The sequence below is a fragment of the Biomphalaria glabrata genome, chromosome 4 (assembly GCF_947242115.1).
Source record: "Biomphalaria glabrata chromosome 4, xgBioGlab47.1, whole genome shotgun sequence".
Lineage (NCBI taxonomy): Eukaryota > Metazoa > Mollusca > Gastropoda > Planorbidae > Biomphalaria > Biomphalaria glabrata.
The window spans coordinates 26,220,650-26,246,117 of record NC_074714.1 but is presented as its reverse complement, the minus strand read 5'-3'; the positions used below and the strand labels follow the sequence as shown (position 1 = coordinate 26,246,117).

The 25,468-nt window shown below is 38.7% G+C and overlaps 1 protein-coding gene and 1 long non-coding RNA gene across 2 annotated transcripts; one reads left to right on the top strand and one right to left on the bottom strand.

Annotated features, from left to right (window-relative positions):
• Positions 1 to 1,842: 1,842 nt before the first annotated feature.
• Positions 1,843 to 16,678, bottom strand: LOC129925638 (uncharacterized). The gene is made up of 3 exons (XR_008777322.1): positions 16,412 to 16,678; positions 7,003 to 7,191; positions 1,843 to 1,932 (listed from the first exon to the last, which is right to left on the bottom strand). It is a non-coding gene; the product is annotated as an uncharacterized LOC129925638 (long non-coding RNA).
• A 7,584-nt stretch (positions 16,679 to 24,262) lies between these two features.
• LOC129925937 (craniofacial development protein 2-like) lies at positions 24,263 to 25,243 on the top strand. Its single transcript, XM_056027534.1, has one exon. It carries the CDS (start codon positions 24,263 to 24,265, stop codon positions 25,241 to 25,243), a length of 981 nt encoding a protein of 326 aa, XP_055883509.1.
• Positions 25,244 to 25,468: the final 225 nt, after the last annotated feature.

Sequence of the window (25,468 nt, the reverse complement as noted above, 5' to 3'; positions counted from 1 at the left end):
GATCTTCAACTAACTTCTGCTCGAACACTAACAAGTAGGTCTCTACTGATCTTCAACTAACTTCTGCTCGAACACTAACAAGAAGGTCTCTACTGATCTTCAACTAACTTCTGCTCGAACACTAACAAGTAGGTCTCTACTGATCTTCAACTAACTTCTGCTCGAGCACTAACAAGTAGGTCTCTACTTATCTCAACTAACTTCTGCTCGAACACTAACAAGTAGGTCTCTACTGATCTTCAACTAACTTCTACCCAAACACTAACAAGTAGGTCTCTACTTATCTCAACTAACTTCTGCTCGAACACTAACAAGTAGGTCTCTACTGATCTTCAACTAACTTCTACCCAAAAACTAACAAGTAGGTCCCTACTGATCTTCAACTAACTTCTACCCAAACACTAACAAGTAGGTCTCTACTTATCTCAACTAACTTCTGCTCGAACACTAACAAGTAGGTCTCTACTGATCTTCAACTAACTTCTACCCAAAAACTAACAAGTAGGTCTCTACTGATCTTCAACTAACTTCTACCCAAACACTAACAAGTAGGTCTCTACTGATCTTCAACTAACTTCTACCCAAACACTAACAAGTAGGTCTCTACTGATCTACAACAAACTTCTGCTCAAACACAAACAAGTAGGTCTCAACTGATCTTCAACTAACTTCTGCTCAAACACAAACAAGTAGGTGTCTACTTATCTCAACTAACTTCTGATCTTCAACTAACTTCTACCCAAACACTAACAAGTAGGTCTCTACTGATCTTCAACTAACTTCTACCCAAACACAAACAAGTAGGTCTCTACTGATCTTCAACTAACTTCTGCTCAAACACTAACAAGTAGGTCTCTACTGATCTTCAACTAACTTCTACCCAAACACTAACAAGTAGGTCTCTACTGATCTTCAACTAACTTCTACCCAAACACTAACAAGTAGGTCTCTACTTATCTCAACTAACTTCTGCTCGAACACTAACAAGTAGGTCTCTACTGATCTTCAACTAACTTCTACCCAAAAACTAACAAGTAGGTCCCTACTGATCTTCAACTAACTTCTACCCAAACACTAACAAGTAGGTCTCTACTTATCTCAACTAACTTCTGCTCGAACACTAACAAGTAGGTCTCTACTGATCTTCAACTAACTTCTACCCAAAAACTAACAAGTAGGTCTCTACTGATCTTCAACTAACTTCTACCCAAACACTAACAAGTAGGTCTCTACTGATCTTCAACTAACTTCTACCCAAACACTAACAAGTAGGTCTCTACTGATCTACAACAAACTTCTGCTCAAACACAAACAAGTAGGTCTCAACTGATCTTCAACTAACTTCTGCTCAAACACAAACAAGTAGGTGTCTACTTATCTCAACTAACTTCTGATCTTCAACTAACTTCTACCCAAACACTAACAAGTAGGTCTCTACTGATCTTCAACTAACTTCTACCCAAACACAAACAAGTAGGTCTCTACTGATCTTCAACTAACTTCTGCTTAAACACTAACAAGTAGGTCTCTACTGATCTTCAACTAACTTCTACCCAAACACTAACAAGTAGGTCTCTACTGATCTTCAACTAACTTCTACCCAAACACAAACAAGTAGGTCTCTACTGATCTTCAACTAACTTCTACCCAAACACAAACAAGTAGGTCTCTACTGATCTTCAACTAACTTCTACCCAAACACTAACAAGTAGGTCTCTACTGATCTTCAACTAACTTCTACCCAAACACTAACAAGTAGGCCCCAACTGATCTTCAACTAACTTCTACCCAAACACTAACAATTAGGTCTCTACTGATCTTCAACTAACTTCTGCTCAAACACAAACAAGTAGGTCTCTACTGATCTTCAAACATAGAGTCTCTACTTGTTTTGATCTGTTCCCATCTAGGTCACAAACGTTAGGAGACATACTGTAAAAAAAAAGATTATATCATTTAAAAAATATTGTTTATAAATACTCCCTATTGTATGCGCTGGATACGCCAAAAAAAAAAAAAACGTTGCCATTTATGCATTTGTAACTATAGTATAAAAATCTTGACTAAACATTGGCCTTCTTTGTTCAAACGTAAGCTACAATAGCAGAATCCTTATAGAAACAATTTTCTCTTTCACCACATCATTGAATTATTATTGTGCAATTTTCTTGTGATGTTTTCTGAATGTTGTATTATTTTTTATTGAACATGGTAATAAAATAAATTATCGATACATTTAATGATTCCATCCTAATGTCCATTCAACTATTTTTACTAGTAATACAAAATAAAATCACACATAGAGTTTTACACTGAATGTCTAACAACAAAGAGTTTACTTTCAAAAATGTGACTATGTTTCCATTTTCCATTGCTACATGCATGTAAAGTTGTTGTTTTTTTTTAAATGAGCAAGTCAATAGAGATACCAGGGCCGGCCTTAGGTATAGTCAAACTAGGCCGCCGCCTAAAGCCTCTGATTGGGGGGCTCAATCAGGACTAAAAAAAAGTTTTAGAGAAAAAATAGTTAAATTTGGGTCAGATCTAAAACCTAGTCTACTAGATCACTAAGACATTACTAGAGTCTAAATCTGTATCTGCTACAGAACTTGCGATATAAGAATTCCAGCAATTTGTTGATCTAAATATAGACAGGCAGGTTTCTTTTTTAATTGCGTAGTTTAATTTATCTGCTGTTTCTATTTTTCTTTTTTTTTTTAATTTCCTTTGGGGCCACCAAACTCATTTTTTCGCTTAGGGCCTCCAATTATCGAAGGCAGGGGCCCTGGAGATACACACATCTATTGGTGCTGGAATATTTGAAAGAAACAGTAGCCTACTGAAACAGTGCCGACGTTGTGATAAAACATTGTGCTGGAACAGAACGTGTTCAAGTGCGGAGCAGGAATACAAAATGAGATAAAAATGGTTGAAATTGAGAGAGAAAAAAAGACGATGTTATGAGCACATTTGATTCTGTTATCTTAAGCGATAGTGAAAAACACAATAGTTGTAGAAGATTTTGTGAATTGGCTTTTGAGCCAAAAGAAAACTTGATCTTCAGTTTTGGAACCTAAATCCGAGACATTTTCAGGAGGACATTAACAATGTCAGGCACGCAAAATTGAGCTTCAGTGTTGCAAACTAAATTAAAAAAAAACATGCTACAACAGGAAAAATTTAGATTGCCTTAGAAAATAAAATTTCACAGCTAAAAAGTGACCAAAAAAAAAAGTAAACCTTTCAAAACAGTTATTTGATCAATTGATTCTGTACACCAAAGAGCTAGATATACATAGGTTTTCCGCTATAAAAAAAGAAGGGTTGTTTTAAATCATTGCACTTACATGTATCAATTTCTGATTAGGACTTCCAAGGAAGTCAGGCTGAAATCTCAACATCGCTTTTAATTGTTAGATCTAGATCTCAAGGGAAAAGACTCAGAGTGTGTTATCACACGTTATTGTTGCTAGACGCCAATCAAGAACTACAGAGATGAAGGGAGAACGTTTTTAAGATTTGTTATTTGTAACATTTGTATAGAGTCTAATGTTAGATCTAGATCCCACTTTTTTTAAAACTAAGAACAAGAGCCCAACTTCCAGTCACGTGACCTCTACAATCTACAAAGCTGCCTTGATTATATGTTATTGATAGGTTCTATTAGAATTATATCGACCCTATAGGCTGGCTAAATATAGGCCTAATGGACGGAGTAGTGTAAGATCTTTAAAAAATACTTTGGCTGTGTACATCGTCAGACTAACTCTAGAGGGCACGTGAAGGGTCCAGTGATGATGTTTATTGGTCAAATACACATAAAAATCTAAAAACGGCAAAATAATTTCTTGTAGGCTTTCAAAAATTTGTTACTCATTGTGACGTAAATGATAAAGTTTGTGGAGGAGTGGAGCTGGCAAAGCAAGTTGGAAATGTCAATCAGCAGGTCATACATGACACCTGGGGCCATATGGGAGAAGGTGCAGTAATTGACCAGAACAATCCCAGGCACTGCAATCAGAATGGCTACCAAGCAGACACTGAAGAGCATCTTCATTCCCTTAAGACCTTTTGTCTCCTTCCTGGTGACCTTGCTCAGAAAGTTGAGCTGTCTTTTTAGAAGTTTTAAGCTGACAATCAAACAACACGCGATGATCACGAAAGGCACTACAGATGAAAACAAGTTGCCGACAACCATGGACAGGTAGATCATGACGGGTTCTCTGTTTACCTGGAAAAACTCTGTCTCCACTCCAACGGCTATGGTGAGGTTCAACACTGGGCTGTACACCCATTGATGCTGGTAGAGAAATAAAGCCGGTGATAACACAACGACAGGAAAGATATAGATGAAGAAGATACAGGCCTTGGTTCTAGAGCGAGAGAACAGATTAGATGCACGAAAAGGCATACACACGGCGATGGCGCGTTCCACGGCTATGGTCGTTATGTGGCACACGTTGATGGACACCATCATTTGGTAAGGCGTGTACAGGTAGATGGACGTCAAGGAGCCAATCAGTAACGCCGCTGCTATGTCAAACTGTTCAATGATGTGCCTGACTCTGATCAGGGCGTGAAAGACTGTCAGTAGAAAGTCAGCGACAGACAATGAAGTTAGGAACAGGATGTTGGTCTCCTTGAAGCCGTAGCGACGCAAGACAATCATGTTGACGAGGTTTCCAACAAAGCCGAAGAAACACAGGATAGGAATAAGGACAAGGTTGATGGCGCCACGGACGCTATTGGCTGTGCTGGTGAAACTTGAATCTTGTGTAACATCGGATAGGATGTCAGACTGTGACAACGTTAAGTTGACGGCCCTAATACTTCTGTTCTGAGACGCTGAAACTAACTCCATAATTCCAGGTGTGTTATTTCCTATCTTAGAAAGTATGTTTTATAGTTGTACTTAACATTCAAGACTATCGATGACTTTATGCTAGCCACTTTAACATTCAAGACTATCGATGACTTTATGCTAGCCACTTTAACATTCAAGACTATCGATGACTTTATGCTAGCCACTTTAACATTCAAGACTATCGATGACTTTATGCTAGCCACTTTAACATTCAAGACTATCGATGACTTTATGCTAGCCACTTTAACATTCAAGACTATCGATGACTTTATGCTAGCCACTTTAACATTGAAATCCAGTTGAAACCTTGATATTCATTTATTGTTTGATTTCATCCAACGTCCTGCGTCATAAATCTTTTCGTATGTATCTTTTTATTTCATTGCCTTGGAAATGTTTTTACCAGAACACTTGAAGAGAATATATGACGTAATGACTCGATTGACTGCTGCTAACAACGTTGACCAACGATACAATCAAAGTACAAACCTTTAACGGACAAAAGCAAACCAGAATATAGTAGAGCAAGAGCATGTTCTCTACCATTAGGTTTAGTAGCTGAGATGACGTGAAAGTATGTTAGTCGAACATTCAGATTTCTAAACACTCTGGTTCATATATAACATTTGGAATCAAATAAAGTTATTAATAGAGTGATCTAAAATTTCGAAATGATTGTTTCCTTGTCAGTTTGTATTCTCTGTCGTTTTTTTTTTAAACAAGTTTCTACTTAACTATTTCTATGAGTCCATAACTAAATAGCATACACTTTTGATTTCGAAAACCTATTTAAAAACAAACAAGTTATACATGTTCAAAGTGCTAGTCTACAGGAAAGATGTCTGACAATAATTATAACACAATTAGATTTGTGTAAATGAAGAGGAAGTATTCGTGTAGCTCTAGGCAATCATTAGAGGCTCAATGACTTTGTACTCTAGACCGTGACATAATATTGCATGGACGTCATTTACTATGGTGACGGTCTTAAAGAAGTCACGTTACGAGAGGAGGTTGTTCATACCAGATTACCAGAACTATAGTTTTATGCAATAGGTTGGCGCAATGACGTCTTCAAATCGATTGACACCGGAGTTACCATTCCTATCATTACTTGTCACTAATTATGGAAATACCTTCATTTTGCCTGCATTAATAACATTAGACAGATGCATCATTCTTGAGAATGTGAATAATTATTACTTTTAGTTCGTCCTACAAGGAAGTGTCAGTTGGCATCCATTTAGTGATAGTTTAGTTGTTAGGTCAACTTGACTTTTTACAAACGACTTGATTAATCCATGACTAATAATCACTATTACAATTATAGCTTACAAGTAGATGCTCGTACTTGTAATTGAAGGCATCAATAATCAGATAGAAAATAAGTTTCACAAATATCTTTGTGTTGAAATATCTTTGTGCTGAAATAGTTACAAGTAAAGATCTGTGGAGATGACATACTATTGTTGGAGAGTCTCGTAATGATGAAACAAATATTTGAATATAAAGTTCTGTTATTGCATCTCTTTCAAGGCATTGCTGTCTTTTTTTTTCCTTAAAGAGAATGAGCTCCATGTGGCATGTATGGGAAGGTGTCAGAAGTAAATGTTCAAAGAAAACATGTATGGAGAATATGGATCTTTGTTGCACTTACAGTTTCATACTAAAATTTAATATACATATTAATATTTGTTATGTTTATGCAAAGTATTTCAACTTAAAGTGATTCGAGTGTACGCAATTAGAGATGTCTCCAGAAAAACGAAACATGACGAATCCAAACTAACCACGGCAAAGCGAATTAGTCATTAAGAATGGACTATTAACTAAAACATTACAGCCATGAGAGTTTGAATACTTCCTAAAATTTCTAGTCTGCCTACCAGAACCCTTGCAAAGTCCCAAAGTTCACTTATGAATATTGAAGCTATCGCACTCATTTTGAGCTTGTGTTTAGATAATGAAGTATAAACAGACACACAATGAATCTCTAAGAAAGGAACGAAATCGTCTAATTGCTATTCGTACGAAATGTTCACCCCAAGTATGAAAGTAGAGGAGGAGGCGGCGGACTATTCGATTGTTCTCAAGATCGTTCTAAAGAAACCTCTTGTATTTGTACACTGTGTGCTTACCTTTGAGCTCACACTAACGTGGGCTGGTCACCACTTAATTCTTGTTAGGGGCCCCCAAAAGGAGAAAAGCCGCAAATTGCTTTATTGTGGCTGTCCGTCCGTCCGCCTGTCACGGGTTCATTCCCAGGCCGCTGCCATCATCAGTAGTCCTGCGGGAGTTAAGGACTTGGATGTCGATTGTCTTCAACTCTGTAAGATCATCCAAAACATGTCAAACTTCAAAGACATATAGCAGTGGCGTAGCTAAAGGGGAGGGGATGGGGGAGAATTTGAAGATCCCCCCGGGCCCCCATTAAGGTGGTCCCCAAATGGGTGTCCGAAATTTGTTTGTAAATACATAAATTAATATATTTGATTGACAAATAGTGTCAACGGGTGTCTTATTTTTCAACATTTATGGGATATGGATCTTTCCCACTTTTGTAAGCTTTGAATCCTTTTGCTTTCGCACAAAACATAAACAAGCAACAATGACGTAATATCATAAAATATTAGCACAGAATCTTCTTCATGCAGTGGAAAATTAAGAATTGTTTGCCTATCTTGAATTTTGGTCAAAGCTCCTGCGCCCAATTAATATAGTTCAGAAGAAACTACAAAAGTCTGGACTGCACATACGGGAAGCTGCTGAAGAAATTAGTACCCTTTCATGCTTTATGCAAAATGATGAGAAACTGACAAAAACCCAATCCATCGAAAAAGCAAAAGAAGGTAGCGAATACTATGGATTCCCTGTAATCAAAACAACCAGAAGAAAGAAAAGACTTGATGGGAAGTTGAGTTCTAATGTAGGACTGTCAATAGAACTGCAATTCAAACGTGTTGCGACAGAAATGCTGGACAGATTTCATATGGAGATGAAGGGCAGATTACAAGGCTGGAAAGAAAATGGATACTTGTTGGATGATGACACGCTTATGACAAACTGTGTTACTTTTTCCTGTTTGTATGATGAAATAAATGGCAAATCGCTTGTTCAATGATGTCATTGATACACGAGCACTTTCATCAACAAATCAGTAATATTGCGGAGCTCCTGGGCAATGGTGAGTTGCATGAGGATGGCGCTTGACAAGGTCGAGGGTTAGTCGTGATCTCTTGGGTTCCGACTCCAAGATGGGCTAAGACTGGACTGTCCGGTGAGGTTTTGCTCGCTTCCACGAGCTAGGCTCTAACGAGCTAGGCTCTAGCTAGTCCGTTCTTTGGAGCGCTAGTAGAGGGATTCGCCACAATAAATGAGCAATAAATAAATAGGTATGATAATATAATATAATAAATCTTAATACTAGGAATGTCAAACAATGCGCGCCATCCCACTCCTGTCCATCAGGAGACTAACTTTGGGTGCCTGATACCAAATAGTTACGCTCCTAAAAAATTGCACACCATCAAATGTAATTAAACCTTAATTTTTGTAATGCTTATGTCAGTATTTTATTTTAGTTTTAGACTTAAAAAATAATAATGCTAAACTTTGAATAGGGTTGAATTATATAAAAAAAAAAAACAAATAGGAAATAATCGATCCCAAAAATAATCAAAGTGTTCCGCTTAATTCTCAAAAAGTGCGAAGTGTTCCTTTAAAGAAAAAGTTAAGGGAAACACTACCATATACATTACAACATTTTATTTAGAATTGATTAATATCCCCTCACCTTCACCTATATAGAAACAAATTGCATGAGTTCTGATTTCAACTTGAGCTTTATGGTCTATGGCTCGTTAAAAAAATTTAGCATACGATCTCATTCTTTACACAAGGCTTAACTCCCCTTAGCTTAGTACATTTTTTATATAAAATTAAAATTAACAATTAGGACTAATTGATTAAATTGATTTTTAGCGGCCCCCGAAAGGGGAAAAGACGCTATTAGTTTTTTGTGGCCTGTCAGTGAAATGTCAGTGAAGAAATTGTCGTGGAACCGGTAAATACTACTTGTTCTCCCTCCCCCCTCTTTTTTATCGCCTCTTAAATTACGTAGGATAACTCTACTCCGTCCGACTTGCAAAAATAAAAGAGTGATCTTTCCATTACGTGGTGTCCAAACTCTTGAGCCATGAAGAGAATTATATCTATAGATATTTTCCATTTATTAACTAAGTCATTGAATATAATATTGATTCAAATGTTATTTTTTAAAAAGAATTTTGATACAAACTTCGTTTTAGTTATAAGTTTTAAAAATAACTAACTACTTTTATAGCGCGCAGTTTGACATATTCTCATTATAGGGGTCGACACTTTACAGTGACAGTCTAATTATAAATAGAGCCCATATTCTCATTATAGGGGTCGACACTTTACAGTGACAGTCTAATTAAGACTAAATAGAGCCCAGATCTACATCCTATACTCTTAAGCGAGCAATTCTTGTATGTATATATCATGGGCATAGCCAGGGGTGGGGGTTCAAACCCCCCCCCCCCCCCAAATGAACCCCCCCCCCCCGCAGGGAGGGGTGGTGTTGGAGTTTAGTGACAGATCTTTTGCTTTAATTATGTTTATTTTAGGTGAAATTTTAACACAAAACCATCACTTGCCCTAGCACAGCCAAGGGGCTTTGAGTTTAAAACTCCCTACTAAGGGATTTTGAGTTGGAAACCCCCTACTAGGGGGTTTTGAGGGGTTTTGAGTTTGAAAACCCCTACCAAGGGGTTTTGATTCTGAAACCCCATACCAGGGTGTTTTGAGTTTAAAACCCCCTTCCAGGGGTTTTGAGTTTGAAAACCCCTACCAGGGGGTTTTGAGTTTAAAACCCCTACCAGGGGGGTTGCATTTTAAAAAATGCAAACGACAATCCCCAAACTCCAAGAGCACATCTAAGATTGATTTTGATTTTGAAGCTAAAAATAAATCATCAAAATAAAAAAAAAACAAATTTCGCAATCAAAATGCTTTGAGCGTAGCCAAGCCTATTGGGTGTTTTGGGTTTAAATTTCCCTTCAGAGGGGTTTGATGATAAAAAAAAATACCTCTTGAATATTAAAAAAAAAAAAAAGCAAAATACATTCTAAAATTCTTTGAGCGTAGCCAAGCCAATGGGGAGGTTTTGAGTTTCAACCCCTCTCCTCCAGATGGCTTTTTTAAAAGTTTAAAACCCCTCAAGATAGTTTTGAGTTTAAAATCCCCCTACAGAGCGTTTTAAGTTTGAAAGCCTCTCTCTTCAATGTTATTTCTAAAGCAAACTACATTCACCAAATTCTATGACCGTAGCTAAATATTGTTTTGAATTAAAAAAAAACAACAACTCCAGATATATTTTAGTTTAAAACCCCCAACAGATGATTTTGACAATAAAACTTCCCCTTTCGATATAACATCTAAAGCAAAATAGTCACCTAATTCCAAGATCGTAGTCAAGAGAAGTTACACATGTCTACCAGTGGCTGGGCTCCATTAATAAAGTGCAATGAAATTGAAAAGCATTAAATGTGGCTCTACAAATATGGCTAAGACGGATTTTAGGAGTCAGTTAGGTATAGAGATCGGGTCTAATCAAGGAAATCCTATGCCGAAGTGGGAGTCGACCCCTTAGTAAGGTTGTGACAGAGCGTCGCATGAGGTTTGTTCTCCGACAAAATGAATTTCGCATAATAAGAGTTGCGATGATATCCTAGTACAACTTGGCACCACACTTTCATGGCGGTCCTCAGAGCAGGTGGGAAGACGCTTCAGACATTGCCATTGACAGATTTTTGTGGAAACAGCTTGCCGGCAAATGCACCGAACGGCGCGGGAGGGTCTAAGTCAGTAAGAATAGCACATTAAGTTTTTTAAAATAAAACTTTTTGATAGCAAAATAACGCACTGTAGGTACCTCAGAATATGCATTTAGTTGGCTTTTAATACCAGACATAGTGCTTGGAGGCGGGGCTACAGTGCTCCCCCAGACCCCTTGTTGGCAAGGGCGAGGAGTTTTTTTCACTAACTACAGAAAGAACCTATTCTGAGGCACAATAAAAGTCTTCCGAAAGAATGAAGGGTCAAAATGTAATCCTATACTCTTAAGCGAGCAATTCTTGTATGTATGTATTAGGGGTGCACCGGATAGTCGCTCCGGCTCCGGCTTCTGCCGAATATCCGGCATTTTTTACTATCCGGTGCTATTCGGCTCCGGTCGGATATCACTACCGGATAGTAAACCGGATAGTAAAAAGTACACCTATTTAATATGCATAAAGTGGACCTCGTTCCATTAATGTATGTTGTAGAATGTATTAATGTTTATATTAAAACAAAATAATGTGCTTAAAAATATAGCCATTATGAATATGCACCAAACATCGTTTATTATAAAGACAAGGCGTGTTAATAACTTAATATAAATAGAAATGAAACTTTACATCATAAATGCGCTTTACATACAGAGTAGCAATGGCTGGCACTATGTATGTATATATATTTATATATAAATTTTATTTCGAAAACGGCTCTAACGATTTTCTGTAAAATTTCACGGTATGTGCATCATAGTGAGAAAAAAATTCTCAACACATCGGGAAAACTCGAGGTCGACCGTTATATCGGTTTGAAAATGCCTCATTATCGAAAAATTAATTTTGGCTAGAATGTTTTATGAATGAAAATTTTCCATGACGTAAACGGGAAAAACGCTGCTTACGTCACTAAGCTTACCGCAGTACACTAAAATATTTCTTTGCAAACAAGAACAAGTTTTAAAGAACCATTAGACCTAATTAAACATTTGCGCACCATCTTACTGTAGATTAATTTATTATAAAACTATGAAAGAAAAGTAATGAAATTAAATGTGCCGATTTATGATTAGTTATTGTGTTTTAAGTGCTTAAAAAATTGTTTACTCTTTAATTGCGTAGAGTGGTGTAAATACCTTTTACATTGTTGTTTATTTTGCTGGTGACCTCCAGCTGTCTCGTTCTGTGCTATCTTCTATGTCAGCTAAGGCAAGTTGGCGCCTAAACTGGTCTTTTAAGCGTTACGGTGTTACGTCGACCACTTTTTAGCTCACCAAAAAAGACTGCCTTTGGCATACGTTCGTCTGAGATTCGTCTCCCATACAGGATACTGCTCTGTCCAGCGTAACTGTCGGACTTAAAGAATTCCATCTATACAAAGGACGCGGATACACATTTGAGACCAAAATAAAATCTGCTGCCGAGGACAGACGCAGACGCTAAAAGAAAATCTTAATTGATCACCGCGGACAATGGTTATGCTTGCCCTGTATGTGGCAAAATATGTAGGTCACAGCTGCAATCCTCATTAATTTTCGGACTCGAAGACAAGCCTTATTATTATTATTATTTTGCTGGTGAATTATTACCATGTGTTCATGCTTCGGTGTCTACTGTCCTGTACCAAAACAAAGGAAATGGTCATAACACAGCTTCTCTGCGCCTTACTTGCGAACTTCTTATAGTCCCACAGTCAGGCTGGGCAGGGCACGTATCCCGTATGGGGGACGAACATATTTTTCGGCGTAACAGAGGTGCCCCACGGAAACGTTTCTTTAGAAAACTAATGCAATGATTTAAGTCTATTAAGAAAAAATTTGCCATTTGACTTTGTCACAAAGTGCCTATTTTACCCTATAACGTAGAGATTTGCGTCACTTGATGTTTCGTACTAAAGCCATAATGAATGTATACTAATTGCATAATTAAATGTCTGAACGTAACCATCTGAGAAGTAACACTGCAAAGACTTTCTTCCAAGTCAATAATAGTACGCCTACAATAGTTTTACGTAAAAGATGCATTGTAAAACTATAAGACGGATGTGAGATGTGGTTGGTCTAGACTATAGGAGGACTTCAGAGACTTTATATTTAATCGCCATGTGCAATTACATTTAGAACTAACAGAACACTAAAGCAACTCTTCAGATTAGTAGTCTTTATCTGATCGTTCATTTTCGTAATTACAACAATAGCCCAATAGTTTTACGCGAAAGAAGCAATGTAAAACGTTAAGACGTGAGCTGTGGTTTTCTATAGGTCTACTGTTGGGGGGACTTTCTATTCAAATCGCCATGTACTATTACATTGAGAACTGACAGAACGAAAAAGCTACTCTTCGGATTGAGTCTTTACCCCATCGTTCATTTTCGTAATTGCAACAATATTCCCAAAATGACTTCGGGTATATATCCTTCTTTCACAAATTATTCATCCGAGCGAGGCTCGGTCACCTGATATTAGTGATTAATTATGTACACACACACAAGACAGACATCCATCCATACAAACATATATATATATATATATATATATATATATATATATATATATATATATATATATATATATATATATATATATATATATATATATATATATATATTTCGGGGGGGGGGGATATCCCCTCCAAACCCCCCCCCCCCTTCCCGAAAAAAATCCTGGCTACGCCTATGGTATGTATATATATTTATATATAAATTTTATTTCGAAAACGGCTCTAACGATTTTCTGTAAAATTTCACGGTATGTGCATAATAGTGAGAAAAAAATTCTCAACTCACTGGCCACATCGGGAAAACTCGAAGTCGACCATTATATTGGTTTCACAATGGCTCATTATCGAAAAATTAATTTTGGCTAGAATGTTTTATGAATGAAATTTTCTATATGACGTCAATGGAAAAAAAAACTTGACACCGCTTACGTCACTAGACTCACGGCGGTACACTAAAACATTTCTTCGCAAACAAGAACAAGTTTTAATGAATCAATTGGCCTAAATAAACATTTGCGCACCATCTTATTGTACATTAATCCATTATGAAACTATAGAAGAAAATAATGAAACTAAATATCTTTATGTATGATTAGTTATTGTGTTTTAAAGGCTTTATAAATTGTTTACACTTTAATTGCGTACACCCGTAGGTAGCTTTTACTTTGTTATTATTTTGCTGGTGGATTATTGCAATGTGTTTAAGCTTCGAAGTCTACTGTCCCATACCAAAACATAGGAAATGGTCATAACACAGCTTATCTATGCCTTACTTGCACAACCAGGGCCGGCCCTAACATTTGAGGGGCCCTATGTGAAATGGATTGCGCGCGGACCAGTAAGGGTAGGGATAAGGATAATAAGTGAAAATAAAAAATTTGAATTAGAAAATAAATTCGTATTTGCATTACATTTTTATTAAATGAAAGCTGACGATGCCGTTTTTCATATCACGCGTAGGACTGGCGTTTATCATATTGATTGACACCCCAAAGTGACAATTTTGTCTTTTTAAGGACATTTTTATGAGTTTCAGGAGATTTCCAGGAGCTCCTTGAAAACAAGGAGGCCACGGGAACTCTATTATAAATTATAATTGTTTAATTTAATAATTTACACATAGAATTAGCACGGGGCTTTTGAATCTTAGGGGTCCACTGCGGCAGCATAGGCCTATGGCATGCCCTGATGATATCCAGCTCGCGGTCAACGAATTTTCATCACGGTGCTGCTTTTTTTGGTTAACCTATAAACCTCGGTAAAATCTACTCAGCCCCAAAGATCAGCGCGAATAGGCATCCCTTTACGTGGTAGACAACTTCACGTATCTGTGAACCATAGTATCAAATGACGCATTGCTTTAAACTAATTTAAAGGGAGGTTGATATGTGATCAGGGATAGTCGTGCTTTTGGACGCCTCCAAGCGAGAGTGTGGTGAAATAAGATATGAGTACTTTATAGAAAGCAGCTAAGACTTCTTGAACGACTTCACCAAAGACCGCAATACAAACAGCGATATTCTTGCAAAATGGTATGAAATTCTTATAATCCGACAGTCACGCTTTGCAGGGCACTTATTCCGTATGGGGGACGAACATATTTTTGGCAATGTTTTATTTTTAGTAAGCTGAAAGGTTGTCGGAGTAACAGAGATGCCTCACAATAACGCTTCTTTAGAATACTAACGCGATGTTTTTAACTCTTAGGAAAAAATGCGCGATTTTACTTTGTTACTAGGTGCACGTTTTACACTATAACGTAGTGATTTTGCATCACTTGATGATTCCTACTAAAGCCATAATAATAAGGCTTGTCTTCGAGTCCGAAGATTAGTGAGGAATGCAGTATTTCCCGCCCCAGCTGTGACCTACATATTTTATCACAACCAGGGCAAACATAACCATTGTCCGCAGGTGGTCGATTTAGATTTTCTTTTCGCCGTCTGCGTTTGTCCTCGGCAGCAGATTTTCTTTTGGTCTCAAATGTGTATCTGGCGGCCTTCGTGAGTGACCTCCGGCTGTTTCGTTCGGAGGCCGCATAGAACAAGGTGCTCTCTTCTATGTCAGCCAAGGAACGTTGACGCCTAAGCTGGTCTTTAAAGCGTTTCCGTGGGGCATCTCTGTTACGTCAACCACCTTTTAGCTCACCAAAAAGAGACTGCCTTTGGCATACGTTCGTCTCCCATACGGGATACGTGCCCTACCCAGTGCAACTGTCGGACCATAAGCAGTCCCTCTATACAAGAACATCGCTGTTTGTAGTGCGGTCCTGCCACCGTATGTCTATGATGGAGCGCAAGCATCTTTGGTGAAAGCACTCAAGAAGTCTTAGTTGTTTTCTGTATAGTGTCCATGTCTCAGAGCCATAATGAATATATTAATTGCAATATTAAATGTCAGAAAGTAACCATTTTAGAAGTTACACTGTAAAGACTTTCTTCCAAGCCTATAATAGCCCAATAGTTTTACGCGAAAGAAGCAATGTAAAACCTTAAGACGTGAGCTGTGGTTTTCTATAGGCCTACTGTTGAAAAAAGGGGGGGGGACTTTCTATTCTAATCCCTATGTACAATTACATTGAGAACTGACAGAACGAAAAAGAAACTCTTCGGATTGATAGTCTTTACCCGATCGTTCATTTTCGTAATTACAAAAATTATCCCAAAATGACTTCGGGTATATATCCTTCCTTAACAAATTATTCATCAGAGCGAGGCTCGGTCACCTTATATTAATTATAATACGAGTTCTAGACTATATAGTAGATTCTATATCGTTTATATTTCTAGTTCTAGACTTAGATCTAGATATAGACTTAGATCTAACTCTAGATCTAGACTTAGATGTATTTCTAGATCTGGCTTATATCTATTTCTAGACCTAAACTTAGATCTTGAATGTAGATTTAGATCTAAAACTATGTCTAGATCTAGCTAGATCTATGTCTAGTTTGTATGACAAATGACAATAGACATATTAATTTTTATTTGCGAGTGGAAAGTCTTAAGTCATTTGTACACAATTGTAGCTTAAAGTAGGTCAAGAATTTTTTTTTTCGTGTTGCCAATTTATCTAATTTTGTTAAATAATAAATCGTTATTATTTTCTCTTTATTACAATGTAACATGTTATTAATTTTGAATGTATGGATAAGGTTAATAATTATTATTTTAAAAAATATAAGTGTACGCACTTGGAACTGGAACTTCGAATCCTGGTGAAGACTCTAGGTGGACCACTTCGGGGGCCGATTTTGAGTTTGTGTTTCACTCAAACTGTCTTTGTAACCTTGTTTTTTCTTGATTCACGTGTTGTCATCGAGCATGAGCTTGTAATCAGTAAACATTTAGTTCTCTAGAGAGGAAGAAGTACAAAGTATGGATGGCTGCATGGTCGAGTTTATGTGCTCTGGATTGTCGTTCCGACACAATCAACCGACGTGAGGATTTAATAATTTTCAATTCTGAAGAAACATCCAAAACCTGAAAAACAAACAAAAACCTCAAGTCAAATGAGGACACCAACTGTATCTACAGTACACTACAAGTCACATGATATGTTACGAGCATAGTAAAAGTATTTAACAAATAAAGTCATGAACGGTATCAGTAGTACATCATAAGTAAATCATACGTTAGATGATGTCAGGAACGGAATCAAAAGTACATTACAAGCCAAATGGCGTCATTAGCAGTATCAACAGTAGGCCTACACTGCAAGTCAAATGATGACTCAAAGTGTCTCAAAGATGACAATTTTCCTAAGATGGGAATCTAATTTCCTTACTGGTAATTGCTTGACACGAAGAGATCCGATTTGAATTACACAAACTGTGGTCAGCCAACTTGGAACAATCGATCAAATGGATTGGTCAGTGACTTGGACGATGTGTCCAGTGAGGTGGCACCAGATTCTTTCAGTTCAGGTTACGTCATTAATCCTCGTCAGACGAAGGGCAAGGTTATTATTACACATGTGATACCAAAGTCACACTTACAAGCAGTGCAGTCAATTAGTGCAGTCTATCAGTGCAGTCAATAAGTGCAGTCTATCAGTGCATTCAATAAGTGCAGTCTATCAGTGCAGTCAATTAGTGCAGTCTATCAGTGCAGTCTATCAGTACAGTCAATTAGTGTAGTCTATCAGTGCAGTCTATTAGTGCAGTCAATTAGTGCAGTCTATCAGTGCAGTCTATCAGTGCAGTCAATAAGTGCAGTCTATCAGTGCAGTCAATTAGTGCAGTCTATCAGTGCAGTCAATAAGTGCAGTCTATCAGTGCAGTCAATTAGTGCAGTCTATCAGTGCAGTCAATTAGTGCAGTCTATCAGTGCAGTCAATAAGTGCAGTCTATCAGTGCAGTCAATGTTTCATTTTAGTTTTCATTAACGGTGTTTATTCTGGATAGGGAACAATAAGTTGTATCCTGTGCAGTAAATAACTAGAACAAACACTCTTTGTAGTTTGTAGTAACATATTCATTTGACTACTTTATATCTAAAAAGTAATTATCGAAGCCATTTGAAAAACCTTCTAACCTATTTCAAAAGTAGTTGAGTTATATTATTGATATTTTCATTTATCTTTTTGATGTCATGCTAAGCTTTTAGAAACAAGAAATTACGTTTTTAAAGAATGTATGCTTAGTGTCCAGCTATGTACGCGTCAAGGTCTCATAAGGTGTGTAAAAAATGTTTATTTAAGCGTTAGTTACGAGAAGCTACCATGAGTTTATATAGTACCAAATAGTATGTTAAATCTCCCATAGAACTAAAAATAGCCAAGAAAGTATAAAACAGTAAATTTGTTACGCTCCTTCAGACTTCTCAGGACGGTTGGAGATAGAACAAGGTTAAAATTCGGAACCACCCTAACGACTGTCCGGCATACCGTGGGCCCTACTAACTAGGCAGCCACCCTGACCATGGAGCTCAGATTGAGTTTTTCTTTGTCCAGCTCTGTGCTTCATTGATTCTGTCTAGAACAAAAGTACTTGGTTTAATAATTCTTTGTTTAAAAAAAGCAAGATTACAAAGAGAGTTTGTGTTGTCACACAAACTCAGAGGCGGCCCCCGTCGGAGTCGGAATCCTGTCGGATCCGCCTATTTGCAAGGAATATTCAAGACGTGATTTTGTTTTGATTTTCAAAGTAACGGCGTTGTAAAAATATTTTTTTTTCTGTAAAATGAATGACATGTTTTGGATGTTCCTTCAAAGTTCAAGATAATTTACTTACATATCCAAATCGAACAGGGTATGAAACCGGCACCGTCGTGAGAATCAGTCCATGCACTTATTGCACGACCAGGCATTGCTGTTAACTTAAAAACAAACTAATAGCCTATTATTGATAAAGAGATATATTACACATTACGGCATGACAACTACCGGATATGTACTATATGTTAATCGAGCGATTTTAGATCATCTTTTGGTATTGATTTGTAATTGAAAAAAAAAAAAGGCATCGAGCTTGTTCTTCAGCAACGTCTGCTTGATGTCCCAGCACAGTTAACCAACAGAGCTATTGGCATTTTCATTTAAATGGAACTAGAAGGAGGATGTAGATCTACCTAGATTAAACTTCTGATTTAGTACTCTTAAGATCTATATCTACTAGATCTAGATCTAGATCTAAAATATAAATTTGGAATAATGAAGATGTAATTTAGATAAGATTTATGTAAAAAAAAGCCTCGATAATCTATTAATAGACTGAATCTGAATGCAATATTGATTAGTTTTAGTATTTTATAACATTGCAACATTGATCTAGACATTTGGAAATAAAAAAAAAACTACACTTTAAGTCTAGAACAAGAAATTATAGACCTTGATGTAGTTTAATTATGGCTGCCTGGTCGTGCGGTTTGCGCGCAGGACTGTCGTTTGGATTTATCGATGGTCCGCTAGGTTCAAACCCTGCCCGCTCCCATCCCTTGTCGTCCTGCGGGAGGTTTTGACTAGGAAATAAACATCTTCAACTCTAAAGGAACATCCGAAATATGTAAAACAACAAAGATTCTAAACTAGACCTAGAAATTCTAGATCTAGAATCTACGGTGATTTTAATTAGAATATAAATCTAAATCTAGTTTAAAAAATTTAGATCTAGTATAAAAAAAAAAAATAGAGCTAGTGTAAATAATCTAGATTAGATCTAAATCTAACTATTATGTCTTTTTAAAATACGAGTCAGATTACGAGGTTTAATAAACATTACTATACCGAGTTGTTTTAGCAATTCATTTTAAAGAACTTTTTCCATATGACTGTGGCGAGGTTTTAATATTTTTAAAATAATTTTTGGTTCGTTACTCTAGGGGAAGTAATTTTGAGTTTCCCCGCTCACATAAGTAAATATTGAACAGACACACTACGAGCAACAATTAGAACAAATGAACTGACTATAGGTGGAATAAAAAAAATACAAATTTATTGAACAACAACAATATCACTACTAACTTGGGTAGTGATTCAACAATGACTCAGGTGGATTAATTTCATCATTGATTGCGTATGAAGGAGTGGATGAGTGTTTCTATATTTGCGTTCTTAACTTTCTTTGCTGGTCGGTTGGCCGTGTGACAAGTCAAAAACTCGCTGTCAGAGTCACTCTAAATTATCACAGCATTAATTATTATTTTTCATTATTTATTTATTTTATTTTAATTATTTGTCCATCTTACCCCTAAATCATTCACCCGCCACACCTTTTCCGCTCCAGGCTAGACTTAGTTGACCACATTGGAGATAGCTAGGCCACGTCTTTCGATTTATCTTCCCTTGACCGGGGCAAAGATACGCGCAGACTCTTTGATCTTATCGGCAGGATGTCTGACAGCCGCAGTGGACACCACCTTGTGTGGAATGCAAGTCACTCCCCCCCCCCCTTTTCTCCTATGCCTTTCTTTGATCTAGGAGACCACGAGGACAAACACGCCCATTGACCTCCCAATGTGCGAATCCCATCTCTTGTCGGAATCCACCCACGTGTAAGATAAATCTTAAGCCTAGGACATTTCCTGTCTCCGCCCACATTTTCCAGGCCTTTGTATATAAGGTAAATTAAATCGAGTCAGACTCTCTTTCATTCTCATTCGAGCTGAGCTATCGAGTCTGGACTATATCATTTATTCTTACTCCTAGAGGAATACCTGGTGGTAAGCCGAACTTAATAACAAGTTCCATCTTAATTACTCTGTGTATATTTCCATTGGATTTTATCGTGTGTATTTTGCCTAGTTCATTTATATTTAATTGGTGCATTGTGTATTTCTCACTGGCGTAAGTAGAAAACATAAACATGTCCTATGTATTTATTTATGTATTGCATTAATCTATTAATGCTACGTTGCTCAATTGATCGTTGATGCAACCATGTATATATTTGTACATCTTAGTCTATTTCCTTTATCTCGGCTGACAACCGTGATAATTTTACTAGCGCACTAATACTGCGTCTAGAAAAGAGATACGAGTTATCTCCCCTGTAGTGAATTGTCTCCCCTGTACTCATTTTACTCTAATGAGAGTTGCGCCGCTTGAAGGGACACCCTCTCCATTCAAGCACGCTTCATTGTTCTCGACCCACGGTCGTATGTAAACAAACCATCTGGGTCGCTGACCACCGCCCATCCCCCCCTTCTTTCTCTATCCACCTGTGTTGTTTATTTGAGATTATTATTTCCCCTTTCTATGTACATTTTTATATTATTATTTCCCCTTTTATGTACATTTCTATATTGCTACTATCTGCCATCTATTTTCCCAAATCCCATTTGTCATCATCTCCTCATTGTGCTCTAAAGCAATTTCACCAATCTGACGAATGCACCTCAGTCGAGGGCATCGATAAGATGCATGAGAGACATGTCCTAACTTGTCTTTATTTATCCGCAGCCTCCCTCAGGTGTCTGCCTATTCATTTGCTATTTGCTGTTCAGTGTCTACTCGACGCCACTCAACTACTGCCTATGTGCTTAGTGCTATTCAGCACTGCACTTGCCTACTGAGATCTACTCAACTCTACCACTTGGCGCTATCGGTATTGCCCGCCTATTCGACTGCCCACCTGTCAAGCTATTAGGTGCGACGTCCCTATAGATTCAGATCTGTGTGAGACGTCATAGCTACGCCAACCCTCTGCAACTCACTGGACATATCCTGTCAACTACGCTGCCCACGGCAGATCAGCTCTGCCCGCAGTAACTTTCTGCCCACGGTAGCCGGCCACCCGCCCTACTGTGCCCACTATAGATATTAGAGCTTGGGATTGAGACTCCACAAGAACTATATCACCGGCGTCCCTCTATCCGCTAGAGCGCCACCTCCAGCTGCAGAACCTCAAGCCAGGACACAGCCAGCTGCGACATCAACAGGAAAACCAGCTAAGTCAGAGGACAAAGTGACATACTCTCTTATTAGGTGCAAGAGTGATGATTAAACATAGAATATACTAGAGATAGATGCAAACTCTCCCCCTTTTTATCCTTATATGTATATTTATGTAAATAAATATTCTTTATTTTAACTTTTGTATCTATCTCTCATTGCTTTGTCTCGTTGCGTGTCTGCTCCCGATTCATATGCTGATAGGTTGGTGTGTGATAGCTTTAAAAATAATCATCCCCTAGACATAAAACGCGCCAAACACACGTCACATTTCACCACCTGTCACAGGCCGCTGGGCTTGTCTGTTAGATGCCAGGAAGGACTAGGAGCTGAATCTTCTTGTAGAGGGATGAGGCTTGAGTCGAAAAGGAGTATGTCTGTAGCGAAAGGTGGTAAGGGTATTCTCCAGACCGTAGGTAGTGGGCAGTGGATATTTGGCAGTGGACAGCTGGAGCCTGGACTGGGCAGTTTAAGCTGGGCAGTAGGCGCTGAACACTGGGCAAGTATCTGGGCACTGGACCGTAGGCAATTGATAATGGGCACTGGGCTTTAGGGCCATTTGTAGTGGGCACTACTGAGATTCCTTCTCGCTGACAGAGGGGGGAGTTAAGAAGTTGTAGGCTCAGGTATGGTGACGCTGCTGATCCAGTCGAATCTGATGATCTAACAGGTGTAGGCAGTGCAGATCTAGTGGTGAAAAGACTGTAAGTCTAGTGTGCGTGATATTGCACCACCAGTAACAACCATGCACGGTTGTTCAAATTATAGGCGGCTTTATAAGAGAAACTAAGTTCCAGCCTCGCCTTTTAAATATAGAAATCTGTCTGGCGGGTGTGAGCGTGGGTTGGAGCCCGCGTCCCCTCTTATATAGATTGGGACTCGAACTCATTAGCATAGCCAGAGGTGCCGGGCCAATGGATTTGGGGATTTTGAATTTTAAAATAATATTCGTGCTTGATCCAATGGGATTAAAATTACTAAATTTCTAAAATTACCGCCGCCACAAACCGATGTGTGCCCACACCTGTTTTTGTGTATGTGTGTGTGTGTGTGTATGTGTAGCATAACGACCGCAGTCCAACGCAGGACCGGTCGAGGAATGTTTACCTACTGACCCTTAACCCGCCCTCCTGGTATGAGTCATAGTGGAAAGTTTTTGTCCCTTCCATATCACGCGATCCGGTGACTCAGCCCATACCAAGGGCGGTGTGACCTGGGGGGGGGGGATTTCGGACTGGCTTTCCGCCTCCTACCGTTCTCACCATACTTAGTCTCTAATTTAATAAGTCGAGACGTTACATGTTGTAACTATTATTTGGGTGTGAGTTTATTATATCAATTGGATCTAACTTTTCTCTCAAGCGATTAAGCACAAATGAAACTTTTATATGCAAGCGTTTACGTATCGTCACAATGACGTCAAAGGAAAAAATCCACTACGTCACACTGCCACGTGAGACTAAAATGTCTTTATCAATACGAGCAGGCTCTCGAGGGTTCATAGACATTGGTGCACCGAGTTATTTTAGCATATCATTTAAAGAATTAACTACATATTACGCCAAAGGAAAACAATTCCATTACGTCACAATGGCCTAGGTAGACTAAAAAATGTCATCAATTCGAGCAGGTTGTCGAGGGTTCATAGACATTAGTGCACTGAGTGAGTTATTTTAGTATTTCATTTAAAGAATTAACTACATATTACGTCAAAGGAAAAAAAATCCATTACGTCACAATGGGCTCGTTAGACTAAATATGTATGTATGTATATATGTATATAATATATAGGTTCCGCAAGGTTGTTAACGCCGGAAGTGGTAATGGTCTTAAGCCCATCATTACCTATAAAGTGCTTCCAATGGCATGCGTCTCAAATAGCCTCTGACAACCAGTCCAACTCCTGGCCTTCACGTGTGGCTCAGTTACTGAGCCTGGTGAACCGTTACCACAGACAGGAGAAGGGGCAAAGGCGAGCAACTGGCGCCTAAACCAGTAGCTTCGAGCATGAGGGACTCGTTAGCCTTGATGAGTTCCCATCTAGGAGAAGGAAAACTCTGAATCCAAACCTCCGCTGCCCTGCGGCTATACCCAAACACGGGAAAGGCTTCGGGAGACAACCCTGAGGAAAAATCAGGAGCTGGTGACCCTTATGCAGACTGTGGCACACCGTGCTACAGCCTGGCAGATCCTGCGGCGCTACTGATCCCAAAATGTATTGGATATTCCGTTCCTTTGGTCACATCAGCTGCGCGGAGAGGGGGGAACTGCTGTGTGGGCGACATCGTTCCGACCATAAACAATGCCCAGGCTTTCATCTCACTTATTCAAAGCCCTAACCCCTAAAACTGGAGATGACACTCCAGCTTTGCCTTTGGCGTCGGCCAAACACGGGAAGTGGCACCGGTTATAAGCTCAAATGTTCAATTGTGGTAGAGCAGGGCGCCAGGGGCCACTTTCGTCGGTGGGAGGAATCCTACAGCTACCGCCCGCCTCAAACTGGGCAGCCCCCAGCCAATAAGGTGCTGTTCCGTCATGCCTGTCTTCCTCGTTGGGTACACGATGATAGAACAAAATCTGAAAAGCAGGCACAAAGCCAATGTACCAGTCGACATGAAGAAAAAAAGAGAAGCTCCACTCTTAAACTGGGCACATGGAATGTGCGTACTCTACAAACTGGAATGAAAACCTACCAGACATAGAAGATGTCAGAAAATCTGCACTAATAAACGATGAATTGTCCAGGCTCAAAGTAGACATTGCCGCCCTTCAGGAAACTTGTTTAGCTGACTCTGGTTCAATCAAAGAAAAAGACTACTCCTTCTTCTGGCAAGGCAAAGCCGAAAGTGAAGTAAGGGAACATGGCGTTGGTTTTGCAGTTAAGAACACACTGCTGAACACAGTAGAGCTGAAGTGCAATGGTTCAGAAAGACTCCAATCACTACGCCTTAAAACATCTATTGGACAAGTGACTTTGATAAGTGCCTACGCTCCTACTCTGAGTTCCACACCAGAGGCCAAAGATATGTTTTATGACAACCTTTCGTCTGCTCTTAGCGAGATCCCAACTACGGAACAGGTTATCATCCTCGGCGACATCAATGCACGCGTTGGATCTGACAACTCTGCATGGGACAGCTGTATTGGGTGTTTTAGTGTCGGAAATGTAAATGAAAATGGACAAAGGCTCCTCGAGGTTTGCTCACTACACTCCCTCTGTGTCACTAATACCTATTTCAAGACCAAACCACAGCACAGAGTATCTTGGCGGCATCCTCGCTCCAAACACTGGCACCAACTAGACCTAATCTTGGTAAGACAAAAGTGTTTAAAATTTGTCAAGCTTACCAGGTCCTTTCACAGTGCAGACTGTGACACAGATCACTCCTTGGAATGTTGTAAGATCAACCTTCTCCCTAAAAAAATCCACCATACCAAGCAGATTGGAAGACCCCAATCGGATATAAGCAAGATGTGCCACCCTGATCTCCATATACAGTTTGCGGAATCTTTTGAACGCGAGTATAAAAATATCTCTGGAAATACAGAAAAAAGAAAAATGGGAACACCTCAAGTCCACCATATAAAAGACTTCCCTGGAAATCTTTGGAAGAAAAATTACAAAACAAAATGATTGGTTTGACTCTAAAGCAGCTATTTTAGCACCTGTCATCAGAGCAAAGAGAGATGCACTCACTACTTACAAGGCAAAACCTACCCAACACAACCTGTTAAATCTAAATGAAGCTAGAGCCAATGCACAGAGGACAGCAAGGAACTGTGCCAATGAATACTGGGTAGAGCTCAGTGAGAATATTAAGCTCGCAGCCCAAATGGGCAACATAAGAGGGATGTACGA